Source organism: Lynx rufus, unplaced genomic scaffold (assembly GCF_022079265.1).
Source record: "Lynx rufus isolate CCGP_SWC_20201006 ecotype Redwood Valley unplaced genomic scaffold, mLynRuf1.p SCAF_20, whole genome shotgun sequence".
NCBI classification, from domain to species: Eukaryota; Metazoa; Chordata; class Mammalia; order Carnivora; family Felidae; genus Lynx; species Lynx rufus.
Genome location: NW_025814835.1, coordinates 7,991,971 through 8,017,200, shown reverse-complemented (window position 1 = coordinate 8,017,200; position 25,230 = coordinate 7,991,971). Strand labels below are relative to the sequence as shown.

Genomic DNA, 25,230 nt, shown 5'->3' with positions numbered 1-25,230 from the left:
GTGGTCTGAAAAATAAACAATATCAAGCAAAATCTGTTATTGAAACGAAGATGGTTTAACGGGTTTTAGCCCAGTCATTTTTAGCTTAATTTATAAATAAGTAGATATAAACTTTGATCATTTCAAAGACTACAACTCCTCACGTTTCCAAGAAACACTGGCAAAAACTATTTATTCACCCACAATGAAAAATTCAGTATATATTTAAGGCTATCTTCTCTAATCCCAAGAAAATAAAACTAAAAGTTAATAAAATTTAAACCAGAGGCCATTATATTAATAACTACCAGCCCAAAGAAAACAAACTAGAAACACAGTAACAGTATTAATATTGACAGACAATTCTTCCACCTAGCACTTCTCCATTAAAATACTACTTTTATATACCTACAAACAATATATGTTATTCAACATTAACTTTGACAATCTGTAATTTAAATTCATGAACATTAATTGAAGATCTCAGTATTATAGAGCTTTTTCTAAAAAGTCTATTTTCTTGTGAAACTGTTTCAAATAACCTTAATAAGTCCAAAGATGAATTGAATGCTTCTCAAAATAGTATAAAAAGAAAGTACTACAATAATCAGCCTTGTGCAATCCCTATCAAAATAACACCAGCATTCTTCACAGAGCTAGAACAAACTCTAAAATTTGTATGGAACCAGAAAAGACCCCGAATAGCCAAAGCAATCCTGAAAAAGAAAACCAAAGCTGCAGCCATCACAATTCCAGACTTCAAGCTGTATTACAAAGCTATAATCATCAAGACAGTATGGTACTGGCACCAAAACAGACCCACAGATCAATGAAACAGAACAGAGAACCCAGAAATGGACCCACAAATGTATGGCCAACTGATCTTTGACAAAGCATGAAAGAATATCCAATGGAAAACAAGATGGTCTCTTCAACAAATGATGCTAGGAAAACTGGACAGCAACATGCAGAAGTATGAACCTGGACACTTTCTTACACCACCGTACACAAAAATAAACTCAAAATGGATGAAAGACCTAAACGTAAGACAGGAAGCCATCAAAATCCTCGAGGAGAAATCAGGCAACAACCTCTTTGACCTCTGCCACAGCAACTTCTTACTTGACATGTCTCCAGAGGCAACAGAAATAAAAGCAAAAATGAAATATTGGGATCTCATCAAAATTAAAAGCTTCTGCACAGCAAAGGAGATAATCAGCAAAACTGAAAGGCAACCGACAGAATAGGAGAAGATATTTGCAAATGACATATCAGATAAAGGATTAGTATCCAAATCTATAAAGAACTTACCAAACTCAACATCCAAAAAACAAATAATCCAGTGAAGAAATGGGCAAAAGGCATGAATAGACACTTCTCCAAAGAAGACATCCAGATGGGTAACAGACACATAAAAAGATGCCCAACATCACTCATCATCAGGGAAATACAAATCAAAACCACCATGAGATACCACCTCACACCTATCAGAATGGCTAAAATTAACAATTCAGGCAACAACAGATGTTAGCAAGGATGCAAAGAGGAACCCTTGTGCTCTGTTGGTGGGAATGCAAACTGGTGCAGCCACTCTGGAAAACAGTATGGAGATTCCTCAAAAAAATTAAAAATAGAACTACCCTACAACCCAGCAATTGCACTACTAGGCATTTATCCAAAGGACACAGGAATGCTTATTCAAAGGGGCACATGCACCCCAATGTTTATAGCAGCACTATCAACAATAGCCAAAGTATGGAAAGAGTCCAAATGCCTATAGACTGATGAATGGATGAAGAAAATGTGGTATATATATATATATATATATATATATATATATATACACAATGGAATAATACTTGGTGATCAAAAAGAATGAAATCTTGGGGCACCTGGGAGGCTCAGTCAATTAAGCATCCAACTTGGGCTCAGGTATTATCTCACAGTTTGTGGTTTAGAGCCTCACGTCAGGCTCTGTGCTGTCAGCTCAGAGCCTAGAGCCTGCTTTGGATTCTGCGTCTCCCTCTCTCTGTGCCCCTCCCCGACTCATGCTCCGTCTCTATCTCTCAAAAATAAATAAACTTTAAAAAAAATTTAAATACAACAACAAAGGAATGAAACCTTGCCATTTGCAACAAAGTGGATGGCAGTAAAGTGTTTATGCTAAACGCACTAAGTCAGTCAGAGAAAGACAAGTATTATATGATCTCACTGATATGTGGAATTTAAGAAACAAAACAGATGGGGGTGCCTGGGTGGCTCAGTGGGTTAAGTCCAACTTAGGCTCAGGTCATGATCTTGAAGTTCATGAGTTCGAGCCCCACGTTGGAGCATGAAGACTTTCGGATTCTGTGTCGCCCTCTCTCTCTGTCCCTCCCCTGCTCATACTTTGTCTGTCTCTCTCGCTCTCAGAAATAAACATTTAAAAAAAAAAAAGGAAGAAACAAAACAGATGAACATAGAGGAAGAAAGGCAAAGATATGATTAAAATCAGAGAGGGAGACAAACCATAAAAGATTCTTAAATACAGAGAAAAAACTGAAGAGTTGATGGAGGGAGGTGGGTGGGGGGATGGGCTAAATGGGTGATGGGCATCAAGGAGGACACTTGTTGGGATGAGCACTGGGTGTCATATGTAGTGATGAATCACTAAATTCTATTCCTGAAATCATTATTACACTATATGTTAACTAACTTGGATTTAAATTTAAAAAGGAAAAAAGAAAAAAAAAAAAGAATCAGGCTTGCAATTTTCACTATTCCCAGCATTTCTTCTAAGCAAAATAAAAGGCAGGGTGGTAACGTTTTAAGAAAAGAAAGGATTAAAAAACAACAGAAACTAGTCCACAGTTTTAATTTGTTGGGCTAAAAATGTTCAAAAGGCTATGAAGTAGTTGATGGAGGGGGAGGGAGGCCAGTTTTCAGAGGATATTCATTGTTATTACGAAAAGAAGGTACAGAATTAAATCAGATTAGCAAAATATTCCAAATAGTCTCCATAAGACAGAATTTATATTGTAAACACAATTTCTGCACTAGGTATCCACACACTGTAAAATAAGTGGTAGATACTGTGAAGCATCTGAAGCGAGCACCCGGGTGGGGCTGTCCCCCACAATGCTTCCAGCCTCATCCTCCACACTTGCCTTCCACGGCGGCCCACCACGCGCCCACCATCACACCCGTCACCACAGCCCACCACAGGCCCCACCACCTCGCCCACCCACCGTGGCACGCGCGAACCTCAGCAAGCATTCTCCCGCAGAAGAGCAAGCTCATCCTGCCTTCGGAAGGGAGGCCAAAACACTCAGCATCAAGTAGAAAGCCCTCTAAGAGCAGACTCTGTAGCCGACCAGCGTCTCTCCCGTATCTTCCACCTTGAGTTTTATGCTGTCTTGCTTGCTTGCCCTCACCAGTCCTCCCCCTCACCACCAGTGAGCACTATGCCTTCCTCCCTCTCATTCCCCTCCTCTCTGCCAGATAAAAGCCCTACCTTTATTTGCTGACCCAAATCTTACAATTTCAGACTCAGTTCAGTCATGATCTACAAAAAGGCTCTCCCTGAGATTCTAAGTTGGGACTGGTGTCGTGGTATCCTTGGCAATAAAACATGATTGAAAACAGAATCCTAAAGTGACCTTGAAAAAGAATCAGCTTCCATTTTCTCATCTATAACATGTATTATCCACCTTAGAGGGTCCTGAAGATTAAGTGGCTTCATAAACACAGAGTGCTTAAACAATGACCACGACGGAGTAAGTGCTATCCTTAAACTATCTTTGGCGAACTATTATCCCTCTAGGCTTACCTCTGTTTTACGAGTGTCACAACAGAAGTATCTATCTCCGATAAGAGTGAAAAGAACAGCCTCTTATTCATCTTCCACCCCCAGTGCCTAGCATCTAACAGGCAATCAAGAAATGTCTGGTGAACTAAAATCACGGTCTCTGGACTGGTGGCAGCAGCAGGAAGGCATATGCTAATTAGAGATTCCACTCACCCAATTATAAATTCACAGTCTGGTTCACTCACCCTTAGTGAGCCCTTACTGGGCACAAAGCCCTTCTCTCTAGCTGTGTTCACGATGCTTTCGGCCCCACTTAAACTCCAACCAGCAAGTCTTCAACAAGCCTGAACAACTGTTACCAGCAGGTCAGATGAGAATGTGGACGCAATGAGTCATAAATAAGGAGAAAAGACTGTTTTTCATGACATTGCAATGACAGGAGCCACAGAGAGGAGAAAGGCAAAACATGAACAGAAGACAGCCCCAGGAGTCTGGGGTTATATGGCATGAGGTAAAGATTCTCACTCCTTGAATGGAATTTACTATGTGAATGAAGATAAAACAGACTTGAATTCAAAGGGAAGCAAAGAAGGAATCACATTCTTTAGGTCAACCTAACCTTTATAAGTACTTAACAATAAATTTTTTAGGTGGGCTTGGGTAACTTAGTCGGTTATGCATCTGACTTTGGCTCACATCATGAACTCACCGCCTGTGAGTTTAGGCCCCACCTTGGGCTCAATGCTGACAGCTCAGAGCTCAGAGCCTGGGAACTGCTTCTGATTCTGTGACTCCCTCTCTCTCTACCCCTCCCCTGCTCATGCTCGCTCGCTCGCTCTCTCTCTCTCTCTCTCAAAAATAAACATTAAAAAAAAAAACATTTTTTATCTTAACAAAATATAACAAGTTCAGTAAAAATATTTTTGTCTTTTATTTACTTCAAGGGAAATAAAAACATTCAATGTGGGGGGTGGGCAGGTTCCTTTGACTATCCCTACAGTTATGCCTACATAACTGAGGTATGGAGTACCAGACTGCTATGAGCACTATTTGGAAAGGTCTAAAGATTTGATTAGATATCCTCAGATATTTACTTTCTGAATTGGTAGCAACACATATATTATCTTGTTCCTTTAATGACTCAACAAAAATACTGTTCCTACCTTCCATTTTAAACTTGGTAAAAGTAGGGACATTACGAAACTTCTATTAACATATACCCAAAGGAATAAGATTCTTTTCCTAGGAGGCATTTATTCTCTTAAACCAGTAAAGTAAATTAGATATAATTTTAAGCAGTACTGTTTTATTTAACATTTCTATCATACCAATTGGCACTTCTACAACAGATTTAACCTTTAAAGTAAAAATAATTCATTGAATCATAAAACATCAGCAGCCAAAAGTTAAAAGTGAATGACTAACTTTTACAGATAAATGTTCTGGCCAAGAAATTTTAAGTTAATTTAAGAAGCAACTGATAAAACATTCTTCACACTTCAAAGAAAAAAAAAATCACTTGTTGAAAACCTTCAATATGTGAAAATCTTCTAAAAGTACTACCAAATAGTATGATAACCCTAAGAACTAAAGAAAAATTAAGAACTATCATCCCTATTTTATGGGTAAATTGAAGTACCTGAAACAATGTTATTAAACCTTTGTAAAATGTGTGTTTTTCTTTTCAAGAGATGTGTGTGTATTATGTGTGTGTGTGTGCTTCAAGGTCTAAGATTTCCACACATGGGTATTGGTATTAAGTAAACACAGTATTTTGTTTGTTTTTTATGTTCTAATTCCGATTTACAAGGATCAGGTAGCCTATAACAAAGTTTGATAAAACAAAGATCTTAGTCAAAATAACATAAAGAGAAAAAAATTGGCAACTATAGGAAACAATGTATATTTTTGTGATGAATAAATTTTGCTCTAATAGAAAAGATAGAATATCAGTCCTTCAAAGAAATCAGATGATAATTTTAAAACTGAATATATAAAATGAAAAATGATTTGTGATATACTGAAATGTACAAAAGGGTATGGTTTCCAATTACATGGAGATTTCTTTGGTAGTTTACAGATTTATGAAAATAATGCTGTAATATAATGGTTTTGAGGTTCCTGTACACATGTTGATCAGTCATGCCTAATCAAAACACTTCTTTCAGGGGCGCCTGGGTGGCTCAATCAGTTAAGCATCCAACTTTGGCTCAGGTCATGATCTCACAGTTTGTGGGTTAAAGCCCCATGTCGGGCTCTGTGCTGACAGTTCAGAGCCTGGAGTCTGCTTCGGATTCTGTGTCTCCCTCTCTCTCTGCCCCTCCCCACTTGTGCTCTGTCTCCCTCTATCAAAGAGAAATAAACATTTAAAAAAAAAATTTTTTAACTTTAAAAAACATGTGCAGTTTACTATATGTCAATTATACTTCAATAAAGATGTTAAACACCCATGTAAATATACATTCACACACATATATATGAATAAATACTAAGAAATGTGCAAAATCTATATGAGAAAAATACTTTTGAAAGACAAAAATGTAGACTTCAAGAAATAGATATAGCACATTTTCCCCAAGGTGTGGAGAAAATCTAACCATGATTCAAAATCCAGAACCAATTTTTCAAAAATAACCTGATAAAGACAGCTATATAAAAATAAACAAATGAGGGGTGCCTGGGTGGCTCAGCCGGTTGGGCATCTGACCTCAGCTCAAGTCATGATCCTGTGGTTCGTGAGTTTGAGTCCTGCGTCAGGCTCTATGCTGACATCTCAGAGCCTGAAGCCTGCTTCGGATTCTGTCTCCCCCTCTCTCTGCCCCTCTCTTGCTCATGTTCTGTCTCTGTCTCAAAAATAAATAAAACACTAAAAACAAATTTTTTTAAATAAACAAATGAATAAAGCTTTTGCACCGTCAAAAGCATCATTTGCAAAGTCAAAAAAAAAAAAAAAACAGAAGGAAAAATATTGCAACCTGTCTTGGAAAGCCAATGTTCTTAATATATAAAGAGCTCATGGAAGTCAGTTAAAAGAACAAAAGACCAATGACCCGAGAGAAAAGTGGATAAATGCTAGGAATGTTCACAGAAAAAGAAATGAAAATGACCCTCAAAGTTACAAAAAGATGCTCCACTTTACTAATAGAGAAGAACAAACTAATCCTACACTGACATTTCATGTATCAATTAGCAGAATGGCAAAAATCTGAGGTCTGACCATAAACCCTGTTGCTGAGTGTATAGGAGAAAACACTTTCCAATAAACTGCTGGAGAGTGAATGCAGTGGTATAGCTGAAGAGGAGAATGCAAAAATATCTACAATTTAAAATTCATTTACTTTTTTAATTGAAGTATAGTTGACATACAATGTTACATTTAGTTTTCAGGTGTACAATACAGTGACTCCCCAACTCTGTGCCTGATGCTATGCTCACAAAGTGTAGCTACCATCCATCACCATACATGCTATTACAGGATCACTGATCGTATCCCCCGTGCTGTACCTTTCATCACCATGACTTAGATATTCCATAATTAGAAGCCTGTACCCACTTTGCCCGTCCCCATATCCACCCTCTCTCCGACAACCTTTTTGATAGAGCGATCCTACTTAAAGAAATCTACCCTAGAAACACACTTGTACATGTATGAAATGACATATGCACATTATGCATATCGCATAATTTATATAAAATGACATATGCACATTATTCATATCACATAATTTATATTAGAAATTGTGTCCATCAATAGGAGACTGGGTGAATAAACACACACTGAAACACGTGCAGCCTATGAAAAAGAATGATGAATACCTCCACATGTGGACATGGAAAACTCTCCATACCTATGATTCTGTGCACACAGGATGTATTTTTAAGTTATAAAAATAAGGTGTAAAACCATATATGACACTCTATCATTTATGTAAGAAGTGGGAAGAGCAAACTTGCTTACATTTGTAAAAACTAAAATAAAAACAGAAACAATAAACCAGAAAACAAGATGGCAGGGAAACACCTGAGTTACGTGTTGGTGAGGAGAAAACAATTCCCAAAAGTAAAAACAAATGAAAACAAATCTAACTGTACAATAAATTGGAAACAGAAAATTCTTCGAAGTGACTTCAAGGCACAATTGTTTTTCTGTATATTCTTAATGAGATTTAGTCTAAGTCAAAAAGAACCGCAAAGAAATCTTGAACTTTATCAGTTACTGACCACAGTGATACTAACATTGCTATTCTGAAACTACTTGGTATATGCTGAAGGTTAAAGCTAACAAGCAGTTATGTTGCTATTGCTAAGAACTAAGACTTTCTATGAGCAACAATACAAGTATAAGCAAAGAAATACAAGTTTAAAATCCGAGAAATAGCAATCTGAACTTATATTTTTTAAATACATATTCCTAGTTCAATTACTAAACAAAAAAATGATATCACAGTAGCTGTAAGTACCCCATTGGCCTGCTTTTGATCTTGATATACATTCCCCCATTACAAGTAACCAGAATCAAAAAACTAATTAATTTATGACAGTAATCAGATTTTCTAGAGAAATGGCCTACTCCAGAATGCACAAAATAAGCCTGAAACATACTGTATCTGAAAGCTCTCAAAGACTAATGAGAAAATAAAACCAGCTTAGAAAGACTAAAATAAAATAAGATACTATTTATCATATCCCAAAGAAAATACTGATTCTCACCATATCTATAGCAAAGAGGCTGCTGTCATCCCAGATATCTGCTGAAATTGCTTCACCAATAAGTATCACATCCTCTGCAAGCAATTCCAGAACTCTTATTATCATTTGTCTACTACCTAGGAATATAAAATGGAGAGAAGAAAAAAAGTTAACTTTCAAATGAACATCTAGATATCATACTGCTCAATCCTCTCATTAGCCATGCCCCAAACTCGTTTAATTTTTTTGGTGACTTCAGAATCATTGAAGGACATGAATAGGAAAGTCAGAATCTACAATCACCATTAACACTTCTGTTCCATTCACAATACTATTTAACCACAACACATCAAGTGTGCTCATAACTAAGAAAGATATTCCAAAAGAAAGTAGCAAATCCAACTAAAAATGCCCTTAGATTAAAATGTTTCTAATTCCAAGACCTTCCGTGTTACATGTAATAGGTGACAAAGCACCAGGTGAGGTTTAGAAAATGCATTCTGTTATTCTATTTAGCGCTAGAAGACTCCAGCCTTGTCAGAAGTATTACACCACACCTGAGTTGCCTGGGAAGCTGAGCTTGGACTGGACCAACTAAAGGAATAAATGTCCATGATGGTGTTTGTTGAAGAAACTTCAAAACATTCCACCTGAAATAGGTTCTCAAGCCTATGCTGACTTAAAACTCTAAAAAAATTCCAAAAGAAACTGTGCTGTCGCAATCTCTTTTCTCCACAGAGTATCACAGGAGTTCTACTATTCAAAATCACAAGTGAGGTGAATATTCAATCAAGACTTTCCTGCCCCATATACCAGAGGTCAATTTCCAATGAAAGAAGTAAAACAAACTGCCATATCATAAGGGTCCAGATTAATTGTTTCTTTAGAACAGCTGCAGCAAGTTCTCTTGGAAATCTCTTATGATATTGAATAATTACAAATAACGCAATAATTTATCACAAAAGGGCAAGAGGACATTTAGAAAATTTTATGTACCAAGATATAGCTTTATAATTATCAATGTGACTTTTTACAGCAAATTAAGAAAAGGTTAAATGCAAAATCATTACATCTAAAACTACTCTTCTCAGTCTACCACGCAGACAAACGTGTACACTTTATGATGCCAAAGTTCCACTCCTCCTTCATTTCACATTACGAGTACGTGACTTACTGTGTCCTTCTAACTCCTGGAAGCAGTTATTCAGTCTATGGTAAGTCAGGGTATGTGGTTTTCCACAGGATAAAAAAATGTTTAATGCTTCCCAAATACAGCCCTACATCCTGCTTCCCTCACCACCACCTTCAAGCAGGCAAAAATAAGCCACAGAGCTTAAAGAACCATTCAAACGGGATAGATTTTTTATTGAGCCATTACAAAGCAAAAAAGGCAAATCTTGTTTATCTTGTATTCATATCTCAACAAGGTTATCAACTACAAAAAATGTATACAGTTACAGAATAAAAAATCATTACTGCTCGCAATATGCTAAGGTCTTAAGAGCGTGGATGTTGGGTTCAAGCCTCTGTTTTAGCTGCTTGCCTTTGGATCGGCTTCTAAACCACTCTAAACCACAGGTTTCTCATTTGTAAAATAGAGACAAAAGTAGTAACTAGCACTTATGGAAAGATAAAATGGCTGTGAGAGGAGCACGTGCGGTGACGCACGCGAGGCCGAACGTGATGGCTGAGCGAGGCAGGAAGTCCCGTGGGAACCACGTCAGGACCAGACTCCGTGGGACAGCAGCCACGCTGTTACCGTTCTCATCACCCTTTACTAGAATTACAACTACGTTACAATGCGTACTTCAGTACATCTTTGCAAATCTACCCAGCACATTTGAGAGAAAAAGCAACTCCAGAATGTTTGGGGGCTTTGGGGTGTGGGGTTTTTAGAAAAAGAAATGACTACAAAGGTAAGAATCTACTCTGGGGTTTATTTCTATTTTTCACATGTTTCACGGCTTACTACGAACTGAGTGGGAAGACTGAATAACTGAGAGCAACTCAAAAAGTTTCCAAAGGGCAAAAGCCGAAGATCTTTTTGTCCTGATCTATTCATGCTCGCCCACCTTCTCTAACTGAACCCAGCCACACTGTCCTTTCAGTGCTTACGTTCAGCCATACAGAGGTGGAAGCCTGGGCAATGAAAAGCCACGAATGGAAGGGCATCCACATTTACTTAGAAGACAATAAAGGCCTTACTAAGTTCTTAAGGATTTGTGTCCCAAAAGATACGTAAATACAAGTTCTAAAGGTCCCAACACAGAAGATGAAAGGAAGAAAACTAAGAGTCCCAGAAAACGGACAAAACAAACACCAACCATACAAAAAGAACTGTGACTTTGAAAACAACTAACCTGTTCTTAAGAGAGGAACTGCTGATTCCAGAACAGAGACACAGAACTGGGGAAGACTGAGCTGGAGGAACTGCAGCTCCAGCGCATCTTCGGTCTCCAGCTCCGGCAGGTCTATGTGCACCACGTCCACAGGTGAAGGCACAGATACCCTGGAGTTGACAGGAGCATGACTCCCGCTCCCACTGGAAAGTAAACAAACGACAGTCCTTGAGTATGGAAACGGCCACAAAGAGCTGTACCGCCTATCTGCTGTCTGGCACATTAAAAGCCCCACGCTGGACACAACCATACTGCCTCACGCGACAACTGTGCTCAGATCTGTGAAACCTTGACAAATTTATGAGACTAAACTCCATAAAGATGGCTCACATCGTAAACGAAACCAAAGACGCATTTATATATATTGCTTTTCAAAAGGGATGGTCTCAGAATTCCTGTAGTAGCAGTCAACATGAGCACTAAGAACCTGTTCATTTCTACAGAAGAGCAAGCCAATTCAGAGCAAAGTTCCTCTGTAATCAACTTATAGAGGCAAAACTGAATCATTTACATAGTTTCCTAGATTTTCTGTGATTTTCACCAAATGTTCTAAGTGAGTCAATGTTCACAACCGAAGAATGCTAGAAAATGCCAGAAAAATATGAGGAGAAATGAATGACTTCATTTAGTGCACTCAACATCACGTAATGATTTTGAAAATGTACCAAAGAGCAGAACATCCCACCTTTCTTGGCTTTCTTCATTAAACATTCCTACCTTAGATGTAAAGTGGTGGCGTGGGGATAAAGTGCTATATTTTTTTTTAATTTTTTTTTTAACGTTTATTTATTTTTGAGACAGAGAGAGACAAAGCATGAACGGGGGAGGGTCAGAGAGAGGGAGACACAGAATCTGAAACAGGCTCCAGGCTCTGAGCTGTCAGCACAGAGCCCGACGCGGGGCTTGAACTCACGGACCGCGAGATCATGACCTGAGCTGAAGTCGGCCGCCCAACTGACTGAGCAACCCAGGCGCCCCGATAAAGTGCTATAGAAAGGCCTGAACCTCACAATTACCAAGGACCTCAAATTTTTGACTTTTAATGTTATCCACAATCGAAGCTGAACCACAGATACACTAATGCTGTTGAGCACGTAAAACTCCCAAAATCTATGTTTTGCCATTTGTTCAATTTCAACATCCCAAAATACGAAAATGAGGTGGGCTTCTCTCTAAGTCTCAAAGGCCCCTTGAGGAAGGTGTTCACTCGGGAGCGAAAATTCAGAAGCATTAGATATAGCACACTAGATACTGCTTAGAGAATGAGGCAGACAGGCTCTGGAAGAGTAACGAGAAAAGCCGTGCCTGACCAACACCAGCTCCTACGGAAGGGTCAGGAGCACAGGCTCTCAGATCATACTGTCTACACCCCTGCCCTCTCACCAACTCTATGAGCTGGGGTAAGGCTCCCTGCACCTCCGAACCAGGCTTTCCTGTACAAGGATGATGATACCAATGCTATCATATGACCGGGAGGACAACGGAAGGCCATGAAGCACGTACGGCACTCGGCGTAACACCAAGCACGCAGCCAGCATCAGTCAGTGTCAGTTGGTGGCAGCAGCATCGTGAGAAAATAATGACGCCAACAGACAAGCGTTCATCTCACTGAGCATTTATTAGAACGACACCAAAGAGACTAACATGTTTATAAGATGCTTGTGGCATAAGAATGAGCTAACACACAAACACCACGCCAGCCCCTTTAAGCAAAGCTGATGTGTAGAAATCTGTATTTACACAAATGAGTAAAATACCATAAATTGTGCACTCTAAAGGAACTTTCCTTTATAGTCTCCAATCATTCCCTTTAATAGTAAATACTGAGACACCCAAATTATGATTAGAGGGGCACCTGGGTGGCTCAGACGGTTAAATGCCCAACTCTTGGTTCCAGCTCAGTTCATGATCTTGTGGTTCATGAGTTCGAGCCCCACGTCAGGCTCCGCGCTGATGGTGTAGAACCTGCTTGGGATATTCTCTGTCTCTCCCTCTCTCTCTGCCCCTCCCCTGCTCACTCTTCTTGCTCTCAAAATAAGTAAATAAACTTTCAAAAATCTTTTAAAACTTACGGTTAGAGTCACAAATATGGGTTTAAAATATTACCAAAGAGTCACCTGGGTGGCTCAGTCAGTTAAGCGTCCGACTCTTGATTCTGGCTCAGGTCTGGATCAGACACAAGGGATTGAGCCCCACGATGGGCTCTGCTCTGAGTGTGAAGCCTGGTTCACATTCTCCCCCTCTCCTTCTCCCGCCTCCCCCTCCCTCTCCCTCTCACACCCTCTCTCTCAAAATAAATAAAACATTTAAAAAAATTAAATCTTACCAAAATGTACCTATCATTTAAAGCTATGCTTTTAAACTAGATCACATTTCATCTACGGCTAACAAAAACAATTAAATGGGCCAGAATCCTCATTCTTGTTCTAATGAAATAGAAAGGAAGAGAAAATATAGCTCACTATGTAGCATATGGAACCAAAGTACTATTTTGTGAACATCTTGTTTTGGCAGGGACACACACACAGACATACACGCAGGGAAACATACACACATGCACACACATGCACACACACACAGAGCGTACGTCTGTGTACTGAGTATTGAGTCGCATGTAATATTATTTCGTACTACGGGTCATGGTCAAAAAAGTATGAAAACCACTGGTTTAACACAAGGCCAATACCTGTGGTAATTTTCCAAGAGAGAAGACAGAGAAAAACGTTAATCTCCCTCTCAAAGTAAAATACACACACACAAATTAACTGGGCTTTTCAACAGTCACCTGGAAGACACTGCGTCCCAATCCTGACCGTCTCCCCTGGGTCGCTGACCTGTGCGTCCAACCACAGAAGGCCGGGGGCTACTGCTTCCTGGAGAAGGATTCTGGGAATGATGAATAACTCTAGCTTCATGACAATAAGACAAAGAAGAATTTTGGGAAACTGTATCTGAGAGGAAAAAAGAAAAAAATTATCCCTCAGTAGAGACAAATTATGATTATGAATAATTTACATCATTCTTTCAAAAAACAGTAACAAAGTTAAAATAGTAGAAATGCTTCTCTTGGGGTAAAAGTAAAGGTCAACCTTTTCTGCAAGTATTCACTTAGCATTTGCATCTAACATTGGGTGTACCTCTAGCCTGATTACATGCAGCCTTCTAGCCGGCATTACTGACTTGGAACATTGGGGACCACCAAGGCAAAACAGCAGATTAGGCACATCCCTGCTCATAACTCCACAAGAAACCCTACCTCAAACCACATGCAAAAATTAGCTCAAAATGGATCAACAACCTAAATATGAGAGTTGAAATTATAAAGCTCTTAGCGGAAAATATAGAGGTAAATCTTCATGATCTTAGATTTGGCAACGGATCTTTAGATCTGAAACCAAAGTACAACCAAAGAAAATACAGATAAATCGGACTTCATCAAAATCAAAGGACATTATCAAGAAACTGACAACTTACAGACTGGGAAAAAATATTTGCAAATCATATATCTAAAAAGGATTTAGTAACCAGGATATATAAAGAGCTTCTAAAACAACAATTAAAAAAAAAAAACACCCAATTTAAAAATGGACAAAGAACTTTAAAAGACATTTCTCCAAAGAAGATATACAAATGGCCGATAAGCGCATAAAAAGTCACTAGGAAAATCCCTAGTCATTAGTCAGGAGTCTTTACCAGAACCACAGTGAAATACCAGTTCATATCTACTAGGAGGACTAGGATTTTAAAAAGGGAAAATAACTGAGTGTTAGCAACATACAGAGAAACTGGAAGCCTCACAGGTTATGGTGGGGATATAAAATGGGGCAGCTATTGGGGAAAACAGTTTGGTGGCTCCTCAGAGAGCTAAAGGTGAAATTAACATATGACCCAGCAATTCCACTCTTGGGTATATACCCGACAGAACTGAAAACAGGGGTTCAAAGAGATATGCCTATGTTCACGGACACATTATTCACAACAGCCAAAACATGAGGACAACTCCCGGGTCCAGCAACAGATAAATGTATAAACAAATGTGGTGTATACAGAAAAAGGAGTGAAATTCTGACACAGCTACAATACAGAAGAACCTTGGAAGCATCATGCTAAGTGAAATAAACCAGACCCAAAAGGACAAACATTGTATGATTCCACTTGTATGAGATACCATGAACAGACAAATTTAGAAACAGAATGTAGAGAGGTTACCAGGGGCTGCAGAGGGAAGGGGACACGGGAATAGGGCTAAATGGTCACAGATCTTCTATTTAGGGTGATGAAAAACATTTGAGAACAGAAAATGGTGATGGGTGCATAAGAGTGTGAATGTAATAATGCCAACAAAATTGCACATTTTAAAATGGTTATAATGGCTTGTGCTACATATTTTACCATAATTTTTTAAAGGAATTAAGTAAAATAAAGGCATTTTCAGAAAGAGGGAAAAAAAGCTCTCCAAGAGCTTCTCACCGCACTTCAAAGAAAATATGAAATCCTTACCAAGATCTACAAGTCCCAATACAGTCGGCCCCTAGCTACCTCTGTTCTCACTTCATTTCCCTCTCTGCTCCCCACTCCCCATTTACTACATTCCAGTCACATGTCTGCCTTTTTTCTGTTCCTCTAGAATATCACCTCCCAAGGCCTCCGACCTTCCAGGAATACAGTTCCTGCAGCTCTTCAAGTGGATGGTTCCTTCTCGCCCCTCAGGTCACCTCCTCTGAGGGCCTTCCCCACCCATCCTATCCAGGTAAGCCTCGTTTCCCCTGTCATTTTCAGTCACATCACCCTGCCTATTTCCTTTGAGCACTTCTGATCTGAAACAAACTTGTTTGCTTGTTTATTACCTGTCCCCAACCTTCTCAAGGATGAGCTCAGAAGGGTGGAAACCTTATCTGTTTTGTTCAGTGTTATACACCCTAGAGACTAGAATATCAATCAGCATATAGTTGGTGATAAATAAAAATTTAATACATGAGTAAATCTTCAAAGATAATACTTTTATCAATATTATAACTCTTATTCTGATGAAATATGGGGTATCCACAAGCTCTCTGCTATCAGTCATTTGCAAAATGCTGTATCTCAAGAACGTTAATGAGGAACCCTATACCCTCTGAGACCTATAATAAAGCTAATGTATAGCATAAGTATTCAAGTAGCATAGGATCAGCGAAACTCTGAACAGAATTGGGATTAACTATGAAGCATGATGACAAATCACTGTAATTTAATATTCAACTTTCAATGCATATGGCATAAGTGCACAGAATTTCTAAGCTGTAAATACTGCCGACAAAGCCAGCCGAGTGCTCTGGTTGGCCATTAGGTGGTGCTTTTTCCCTTAAAAGTCTGGCACTGCTATCATATTATAAATACTCTACATCACAAGCCGCATAAAAAGTTTTCATAAAATACAAATCAGGAGCACCTGGATGGCTCAGTTGGTACAGGATGCAACTTTTTGATCTCGAGGTTGTGAGTTCAAGCCCTATGTTGGGTGGAGAGGTTACTTAAAAATAAATAAATAAACATAAAATATACCCAAAAGTTAAAAAAATACATTTATTAAAAAAATACAAATCGTTATTTTTTTAAACCCATCTATTAATACAACAAGTAACTTCTAAAATGCCCAAGGTCCCACATAAATAGTTGAACTCAGAATTCTAACCCCTGGCTCCCAACATCAGTATATGCCTAAGAGAAAAGAAAAAAAATCTTGCAAATGGTTCTTATGAAAAAAAAAAAAAAAAAAAAAAGACAGGATCATGAGTGGTTCTGTCACTCACACGATTGGTTTTCAAGTGATTATCTGATTGCATTTAGGAATGAGGAGTTTATGCTGTGAATATTTACACAGAATAATAGAAACTTCTCAGAAGAATCTGCAAATACCACCAGTGACTAATGAATAAATAAACATAAATACCTTGTTTACTAGAGAAAAAACCTGGATCACGGTGAAAGTTCAGTCTGTTTCTTAAATACACGCACAGCTGCTGCAAACAGGACACAGACTGTAAGGCCAGGCGATGCTTTCCGTCTCCTCCAAAGGCCAGTTTCAACAGAGATAAAAGGCTCTGAAATATGATGAATGAAATGAATGAAAATGATCAATGAAAGTGGGTGTGGAGTTTAAGTAAGGTTAAATGAACAACCAAAGGAAAGAAAATAACTTGTAAAATATTTGTAAGACATAAGAAACGGAAATAGGCAAAAATGACTTAGCAATGGGACAAAGAGAGACAATAAAATTTAAAAAGAGTGCGCATTTGTTACATCTAAAGTGTGTAGGTTGAGTACCTATTCTGGGAGAACATGAATTACTCCCCATTCAGGACGTGAGTTACAAAGTAGTTTTTAAAAATAACAGCAAGCCTTCAGCATCTCAAACAGCTAAATCATCTTGCCACATTTTGGCAGCTAACAGCTTTCCTCTCCTCTGCTGCCTTCTGACAACTGCCATTGTCACACTGTGTCTTCATACTTACCATTCAGGGGCCTCCATTTGGCCCTGTGATTACGGAGCGAGGGTGCTGAGGCATCACTAGCCGCTGCAGATAGGCCACAACCCTAGACCCCACATCCCAAGCTCTACCATATAAACCACAGAATCTATCTGAATTGCTCATTGCCCTATTTCCCCGGCATCCAGCCCTGTGCCTTAGACATCCTACATATTCAAAAAACAATGCTATTCTTAGATGAAGAATGGTTACTGCTGTCCAACCTCAATTTCCAAAGTCTATTCTCCCCTTATGCAACCCATAAAAGGTAAATTCAAGGTGGTCAAACTGGACTCGTGTGCGTCAAAAGAGACCACCTCTGATCAAAAGAACTACCACTACCCAAAGAAGAGCACAAGTGGTTTCAGTAACCAAACACTTCATTTTATAAATATAATAGTGCACACTCCTTCCCAAGGACTCCTACTTTGCAAAATCTGTTTCATTGTAAAAAAGTTCTCTATTTCAAAATCTACAACAATTACAGAGGATTCGTACCTGAACAATTTTTGGCCTTTGAAGAAAAATTTCAGCAGGAAAATCTTGCATAATAACATCCTTCAATAGTTCACAGGTATTCCAGATTAAAGTGTGGTTACTACTTCTTAAAGAGCTACAAAAAGATAGCATTATTTATTTTTAAAAAGAGCTTATCTGTACCAGATTCCAAGTAACCTAGTAGCGTAATGACTCTACTAACAGTCCTTCAGGTCTCAATTGAGACTTCACTTCCCTGGGCAGCCTTCCTAGATCTACTCCGTAATCAAGAACTCTAGGATAGGTCCTTCTTCCATATGCCTATATTCGGTGCAATAGCAATTGCCTGTTGACTTTCTAACCCCCACTAGAGCCTCCTTGACAACAGGCACTACACAGTATCCACCACGGTATGCCAAGACAATCACAATGCTATAAATGAGATCAATGAAGTCAAAGGGCACAGAATGCAATGAAATTCACTAAACGAATTAGGAAGTAACACAGAAAAAATAACAGGAAATGTAGAGTTAAATTCTAGAAATTAGATTTATTACTGCTCTTCCCCAAGCTGGTGAGTCAAGCTGGGATTCCCCTCCTACCACAAACAGAGGACACCCCTCACCTTCTCAGACAATATGTGACCCCCTAGGGATATAGCAGAATCCACACGCCCCCTCTCAGCCCAGCTCCAGCCCACCATCCACCACCCAAAGGGGTGTACTAGAAACTGTGTCTCTTCCTGGGGGCCCAACTCAGACCCCCTGCCCCTTTCCTACGTGTACCCTACCTCTTCAATATGTTATTCCAAGAGAATTTACTGATGCCTTGGGAGTGCCAGCATCAAAAAGCATTTAACAGCCTGTAGCTGCTTATCTCATCCTAATTCTAGCACATTGGTCTTTCTACTGCCCACTGAACATACTGTCCACTAAAAAAGACTGCATTTATGCTTAATTTTTTCCATTTTTATTAACCAAGGGCATAAGCTTTGGCCAATCAATCTGGCCAATAAGAGATGACTCATATGTCACCAGGAAGTATACATGACTCCAATCATGAAACAAACAAACAAACAAACAAACAAACAAAAACAACTAGATGTGTAGCCTGATAACAGCAAATAGGAATTTTCTAAATTGCTCTCTGAAACAGTGAAAATCATTCATATACTCCCAGTACTGCCTTTCACAGACACTTAGTATCTTTTTTCCTGGTGAAAATGTATGATAATAACAACCAGATGTAATGGCTATCAATGAACCAAAATGCCTAACAATGCCAGGCACCGTACCTTTCGTTAGAAGAGAGAACATGTCTATCTGTTGTAGTCAGGGGGAGCCAGGGAAATGTAGAAAACTTCAAACACTTCACAGTCTGATTTACTGTTAATGGAACAGCAAAATTTAAGGGATCAAAGACAAGTTGATAGACTCCCAATGTTAAGAGCAAGGCTTTACCCTTAAAACAAGTCTTCAAAGTTACATCTTACAGTAACCTAAAATATACTAAACAAGGTCAGCTGCAAATTTGTTCCCTAACAGGATAAATAACAGAGCTGTTTTCATATTTTACACAAAACCCATACATTATTGTTATTAGAAGAGCATTAAATACAAACCAATACTGAATGACATTTAGAACTTGAATTACATTTTCTATTGTGCCCTGTGGCTAACCAAAACACAAAGCTTAAATTTAACATGAAAGGAACTGGCATTTGCAGGCCTTTAATTGTAGAACTTAAAAATGAAATAGACATAATCATATAGTATATTTAAAAATTAGGCATGTTCAAATATCCTTCATGGTGTTAGATGTTTAAGCCTCTTTGAAGACGACTTAAAGACCGTAAGGTTGAAGATCAAATATCAGCACTCAAACCAGATTAAAAGAAATCTGAGAAACCAACACAATTTTAAACTACCCCATTCAAATTATGTTTTAAACAAATCTTATATTGTACAAATTAAGGTGGCAAAGCTGAGAAACAGTATGCAGTATCTACAGAAACCCTTCCAAGTGGCAAACAGTCTTTCTGCCAAATGCTCTGAAAAGAGCACGGAATCACTGAATTTAGATAACAGTATTATTAAATTCCCAAATATAGCACAGTTGCTTCTTTCAAAAGTGCCAACACACAAGCAGGGTTTACTTTTTCACAGAAAAGTAAGAGGGGGGTGGAGGGAAGGACAGACCTCTACTGCACACAAAAAATGGGTCCAAAATAAGCCCCTATCATTAACCCACAAACTGCAACTCACATAGCATTTTACCATCTCAATGGTCCCTAACGTTTTTAGCAGCTGCACTCAAGGTCCCACCTTCTCAGCCCTGGACACACTCTCTCCCTTCAGATGTCTCTCCCCGTCACTCAGTGAAGCCTCTAAATCACAAACACAAAGAAACTACCATCTCAAAACCAAAGCTCCCTCACAAGCCTAACAAAACTTTCACAGAAAGAAAAGGTAGAGTATTTTAACAGCTAAACAAGTTTTCAGTTCCTTCTTATGCTGTTATTCAACCAGAGTTTCTATGAAAGGCTTTTAATAACAGACGGCTTCCAAACTGAGTTAAATGAAATACTTGACATGAACAGATACACCCTTGGACACAACGTTTTCTTTTCAACTATGCAGGCAATAAAATGTCAGGTACGTGCTCACTTAATTACTCCCTAAGTGCATCAACTGGAACAAAGGTTTTATCCTTTCCAAGCCTCAGTGCCTTCATCATTAAAATGGGGATATTACCAATATCAATTTCCCCGGGACCTGCTGAAGATTCATTCGTTCACTCAGAGAATAGATACTGAGCACCTACTATGCTTTTGGCATAGTTTTGCACACTGGGGATAAGCAATGTTCAAAGCTATCATCAAGCTTATAACAAGGAAGACAAAGAAGAGGTAAATTAGTATGTGATTTCAGACGATCTTTGTTAGAAAACTAAACATAGGTAGAAAGTGATCACTTGGGTCCTCAGGAAGGCCTCTCTGAGAAGGCGACACGTGAGCAGAGACCCCGCCAGACATCTAAAGACCTGGATGAGATTCCAGGGAGAGAGAGACTCTAAATCAGAGCTCTTCTTCTATCAGCTGGTCGCTGGGATAAAGACAAATGAAGAAACCAAAACGATCCTGAGTCTTTGGCTTGAGTAACTGGATGAACAGTACCACTTGGTGAGCTGGAGAATAAACAGGACGCATACACAGCGCGCGGCACAGTTCCCAACAAAGAATTTGTGTTCAGTAAGCACTGAGTATTTCTGCCACCATCACCACCCACCTAAATACAGCTGCTCAAATGCAATTAGAATAATGTAAAATTTCACCACTTAGACACTACATCCTAATTTGAGGAAACTGAAACATTCAAGCTTGACCACAACATTAGGAAAAGTACATTAATTTCTGATTTACCAAGTCAACAGGATCTATCCCTCTACATATACACACCCATTGGTCGTGGAGACACTTCCGTCTGCTGGAAATTACTTTTGTCTTGAGGAAAATATCCTATTAAGATTTCAGGTTGTTGTGGCAATTCTGGTAAAAAAATATATATATTACTGTATTATTGATTCCTTATTTGCTAAAAGCTAAACTTACTCTTTTCAAATATTAGTGTTTTCTCTTAAGTTTTTTAATCATTTTAAAAACTGGAAAAATAACAGGGTTTTTTATCCTCTGAATAGTCTTCCTATAGAGGAAAAAAATGTAAATGTTGAGTCGGTTTTGAATTGAGGGGAGGGTGTTCCCCTCTTTTGTGGTTCAGCAAATACTACTGGTTAGATGAAAACATGCACAATGTACATAAAGAATCTGTTACAAAGTATTTATTCAAGGGCTCATCTCTGCTTCTTAGTCCATCCCCCTCCTCTCTCTTCCTCCAATTATGTAGTTCCTGACCACTTCAACTTTCATTAATATCTTTAAAGAAAAAGTCGTCAAAAATAAAGGAGTCAAGCACTCATTCAACATCTTTGACGATCAATCCTCTGTCACATGTGATTGCACATGCAGCAATACAGTTGTAATGAGAATGGGAATAAGGAAAAGACTAAAACTAATTTTGTAATTGTGCTTGAAGTTTTCATGCCAGTATTTCCTAATCTTAATACAGATAACAAAAAATTAGCCCTAGACCATACATCTGATCTCCCCTGCGGGGAACTAGGTTGAAAATACATGGTTTAAGATTCTACTTTATTGGTTTTGGCTTAGGCAGAAATTTTCACTGTTAAAAATCGCAACCACACAAGAACCCAGTAAACGGAGGCTCCTATTATTTTCTTGTTAACAGCAGCACCGACGACCTCAGCAGTAGCGACACAGCACAGATACAGAGAAAAATATGATCTAACAGATTAAGCAAGCAAAAACACATTTTTAAATACTTTTACTACTCAATCACATAAATCTCAGGAGCATTTTTTTTTCCTTCAAATCAATTTAACTGCTTTCCAGGTACAAGGCACTGTACTGGGAATTAAATCACAAGAGCAACCAACAATTCTGTGCTTAGTACATGCCAGGCCCTATGCCAAGCACTTTACAGCACTGTCTCATTTAATCCTCACGACAATTCGATACGGTATTCTTTCTTATTGTCCCAATTTTTGGATGAGAAAACTAAAACCTAGCGGGATTAAGTACTATAGCCAAGGTCACAAAACTACTGGAAGAAGTGGGACTTACATTCATGTCTGTCTGACTCTGATTTTAACAGTGTACTATGTATAGCTCATCTTAACTGGAGACCCCATAACAAAACCATGAGCTAGGACAGATATCATCCTACCCCTATGTGAGGAACGCAATCCAAGAATGCAAGTATAAAACATTCAGAACAATGTCTGGCACATGGTAATGAGGGCTCAGCGAAAACGTTGTTATTGTTGAAGAAATAATCTGTCCCACAAAAAAAAAAAAAAAAAAATCACTGGCAAGTTTTAGGCCCCTTGACCAAAATAAGCAATAAATACAAATGCATTCTCCTCTGAATAACAGCAGAGGAGGGGAAAAGGTCAAACTCATGTAAATTAATGCAATAAAAATAAGTTGAGGAGGGAAGGGTTGTTTTTTTTTTTAACCTAAGATCCCTTTCCTTAGAATTAACCACAAGAACCAATATATTTCTATTTTAGCAGAATGCATCCAGATTGATTCCAAAGAGTTACCAGTTTGTTTGGTTTGGTAAGATGCAGAGTATAGGGCAGGATCATCTGAAGGAAGAATAAAAAGTCCGTCCAGAATGCCATCAATTTCACCCTGCAGATTCGGCTCCACATTAGAACGAAGTTTAGATAAGAATTCAACTGCACCAAGGTCAACCAAATGCTTGACTGCTGGGGGATACTGAAATAAGAAGAATCACATGTGTCAAAACTTCTACACTTTATCTGACAGCAACTAAACCAGGAAATTACTTTTAGTATGCTAGATGTTCCTTTTGCAAAAAATAAACCTTGCATTGATGTACCCAAAAGTAAAGAACTTCCATGAGTAGGACACAGATTTATAGAGACATACGTAAACCATGCGATGACACTTACGAAAGAAAAGCCCAGACACTGACACTAGAAATGCACACTGCGAACTCCTACTTTTATTTATTAAATGGATTACCTCTCTCAACTGACTCCCACCCCATCCTCTCCTACCTCCAACCATCAAAAGATGCCAAAGTAATAATGTCCTATGACTGCACACTGACTTACAGTTTCAAAAGGTTAGACTTGCCCTTTGACATCTGACCCTGACAACTGCTCTCAAGACAGGCTGAGGGGCGCCTGGGTGGTTCAGTCAGTTAAGTGTCCGACTTCGGCCTTCGGCTCAAGTCATGATCTCATGGTCTGTGAGTCTGAGCCCCAGTCGGGCTCTGTGCTGACAGCTCACAGCCTGGAGCCTGCTTCGCATTCTGTGTCTCCCTCTCCGTCTGCCCCTCCCCAACCTGCGCTGTCCCTTTGTCTCAAAAATAAGTAAACACTAAAAAAAAAAATTAATAAAAAATAGTTTTCAAAAAAAGACAGGCTGAGGAACATAAAATCTGAAAATCAGATATGGAAAACGCAATTTCAGATACTTGAGGTATTCATTAACCGCGGTAACATTAACTTTAAACATATTCTCTTTCAGACACATCTAATCTTTAACATGTAAATGACAGAACACAAGGAAAACCAGAATAACAAATGGCAACTTCCAAAGATGATTCCAAAATTCAGAACACACCAGAACCCAGAAGTTCTATTATTCCGGAGCACAACAGATACAATGGGAGACTCAACATTACACATAAAAGGAAGCTGAGCGTGATACACCCAGACGACCATCTCTGGTTGTTACAAAAAAAAAAAAAAATGCTACAAATTAAGCAACACTCACTCGTCTGATTTTATTTCAAAATGATCCTACCTTAACCAATCTGCTCAACAGGCTGAGAACCTCTTCTTTCATTGGAACAGACGGGAAATTGAACCATTCCAGCAAACGTTGAAAAAGCAGCCTCTCCTGAACTAGATCTTCACAGCAGAGTAAGTTGTGCTCAACCTTGCAGAGGATATTCTTGAGGGCGCGTTCCCTGATCTCGGCCAGCTGATGACCTGTCAAAGGACAGCACAAAGCTATTTCCCAGCTCCGAACAGACGCCCCCCCGCCCCCGGAATTCACCCTAAAACTTAGTTGATGCTGGGGGCGGGGGCAGGGTCAAGAAGGAAATAAACCAGTTTTTTTGTTTTTGTTTTTGTTTTGTTTGTAACAGGCGGGCCTCGGGTGCCCTCGGGACGCGAATCGCTGGGTTTACTCAGTCCGAGATGGATCCCCGGGGGCTGCCCTGGCGAGGCCAGGACGAAAGGGAGCCGTCTCAGGGTGGCCCGGCCTCCAAAACGTCACACAACCAGCCTCAGCAAGTGGCCACGACAGGACGGCGACGCGGGCGAGGGGCAACTCAGACGGTTACCGAGTTTCCTGATGAGCCCCGTCAAGACCATCTCGTCCCGCTCAATCAGCCGCCGCCGGAGAATTAAACTGCCGCGCCACAACGTCCGTGTACAATCAGTGTCCCCATGGAAACCCGGCCGGTCGGGCTGCGGGTTCCGCAAGGCCGGAGACAACCACGGGACAAATAGGAAGCATCCAGGGAGCGGCTGCTGGGCCCCGCGCCCCCACAGAAGCTTAAAGTCTCTATGTAATTACTACTACGCGGCTCCTAGACAGCAGTCTCTGTCGTAAGAACCGGAAAGAATGAGGAGACAAACAGGGAGTAGAACCCGCCTTGGCCGCCGTGCACGTCGGGAGTTGTGGTCTGCGCCCCTTTGTGCTCCGCTCCCGGAATTCCGGACCCGCCGCTGCACCCACCCGCCGAGGGTTCCGGCGTCCCAGCGCGGG

The 25,230-nt window shown here is 39.5% G+C and overlaps 1 protein-coding gene across 1 annotated transcript in view; it reads right to left on the bottom strand.

The window, feature by feature from the left end:
- RTTN (rotatin) overlaps positions 1–24,952 on the bottom strand; it is a 169,158-nt gene extending 144,206 nt beyond the window's left edge. The window contains exons 1-10 of the mRNA XM_047086363.1: positions 24,803–24,952; positions 24,259–24,446; positions 23,022–23,199; positions 21,298–21,387; positions 19,135–19,225; positions 17,862–17,976; positions 16,787–16,937; positions 13,640–13,805; positions 10,816–10,997; positions 8,477–8,592 (exon numbers count right to left, since the gene is read on the bottom strand). Coding sequence (XP_046942319.1) covers positions 8,477–8,592; positions 10,816–10,997; positions 13,640–13,805; positions 16,787–16,937; positions 17,862–17,976; positions 19,135–19,225; positions 21,298–21,387; positions 23,022–23,199; positions 24,259–24,446; positions 24,803–24,833 — 1,308 coding nt within the window. The 5' untranslated portion in view covers positions 24,834–24,952. The remainder of the gene's footprint in view (positions 1–8,476; positions 8,593–10,815; positions 10,998–13,639; positions 13,806–16,786; positions 16,938–17,861; positions 17,977–19,134; positions 19,226–21,297; positions 21,388–23,021; positions 23,200–24,258; positions 24,447–24,802) is intronic.
- Positions 24,953–25,230: the final 278 nt, after the last annotated feature.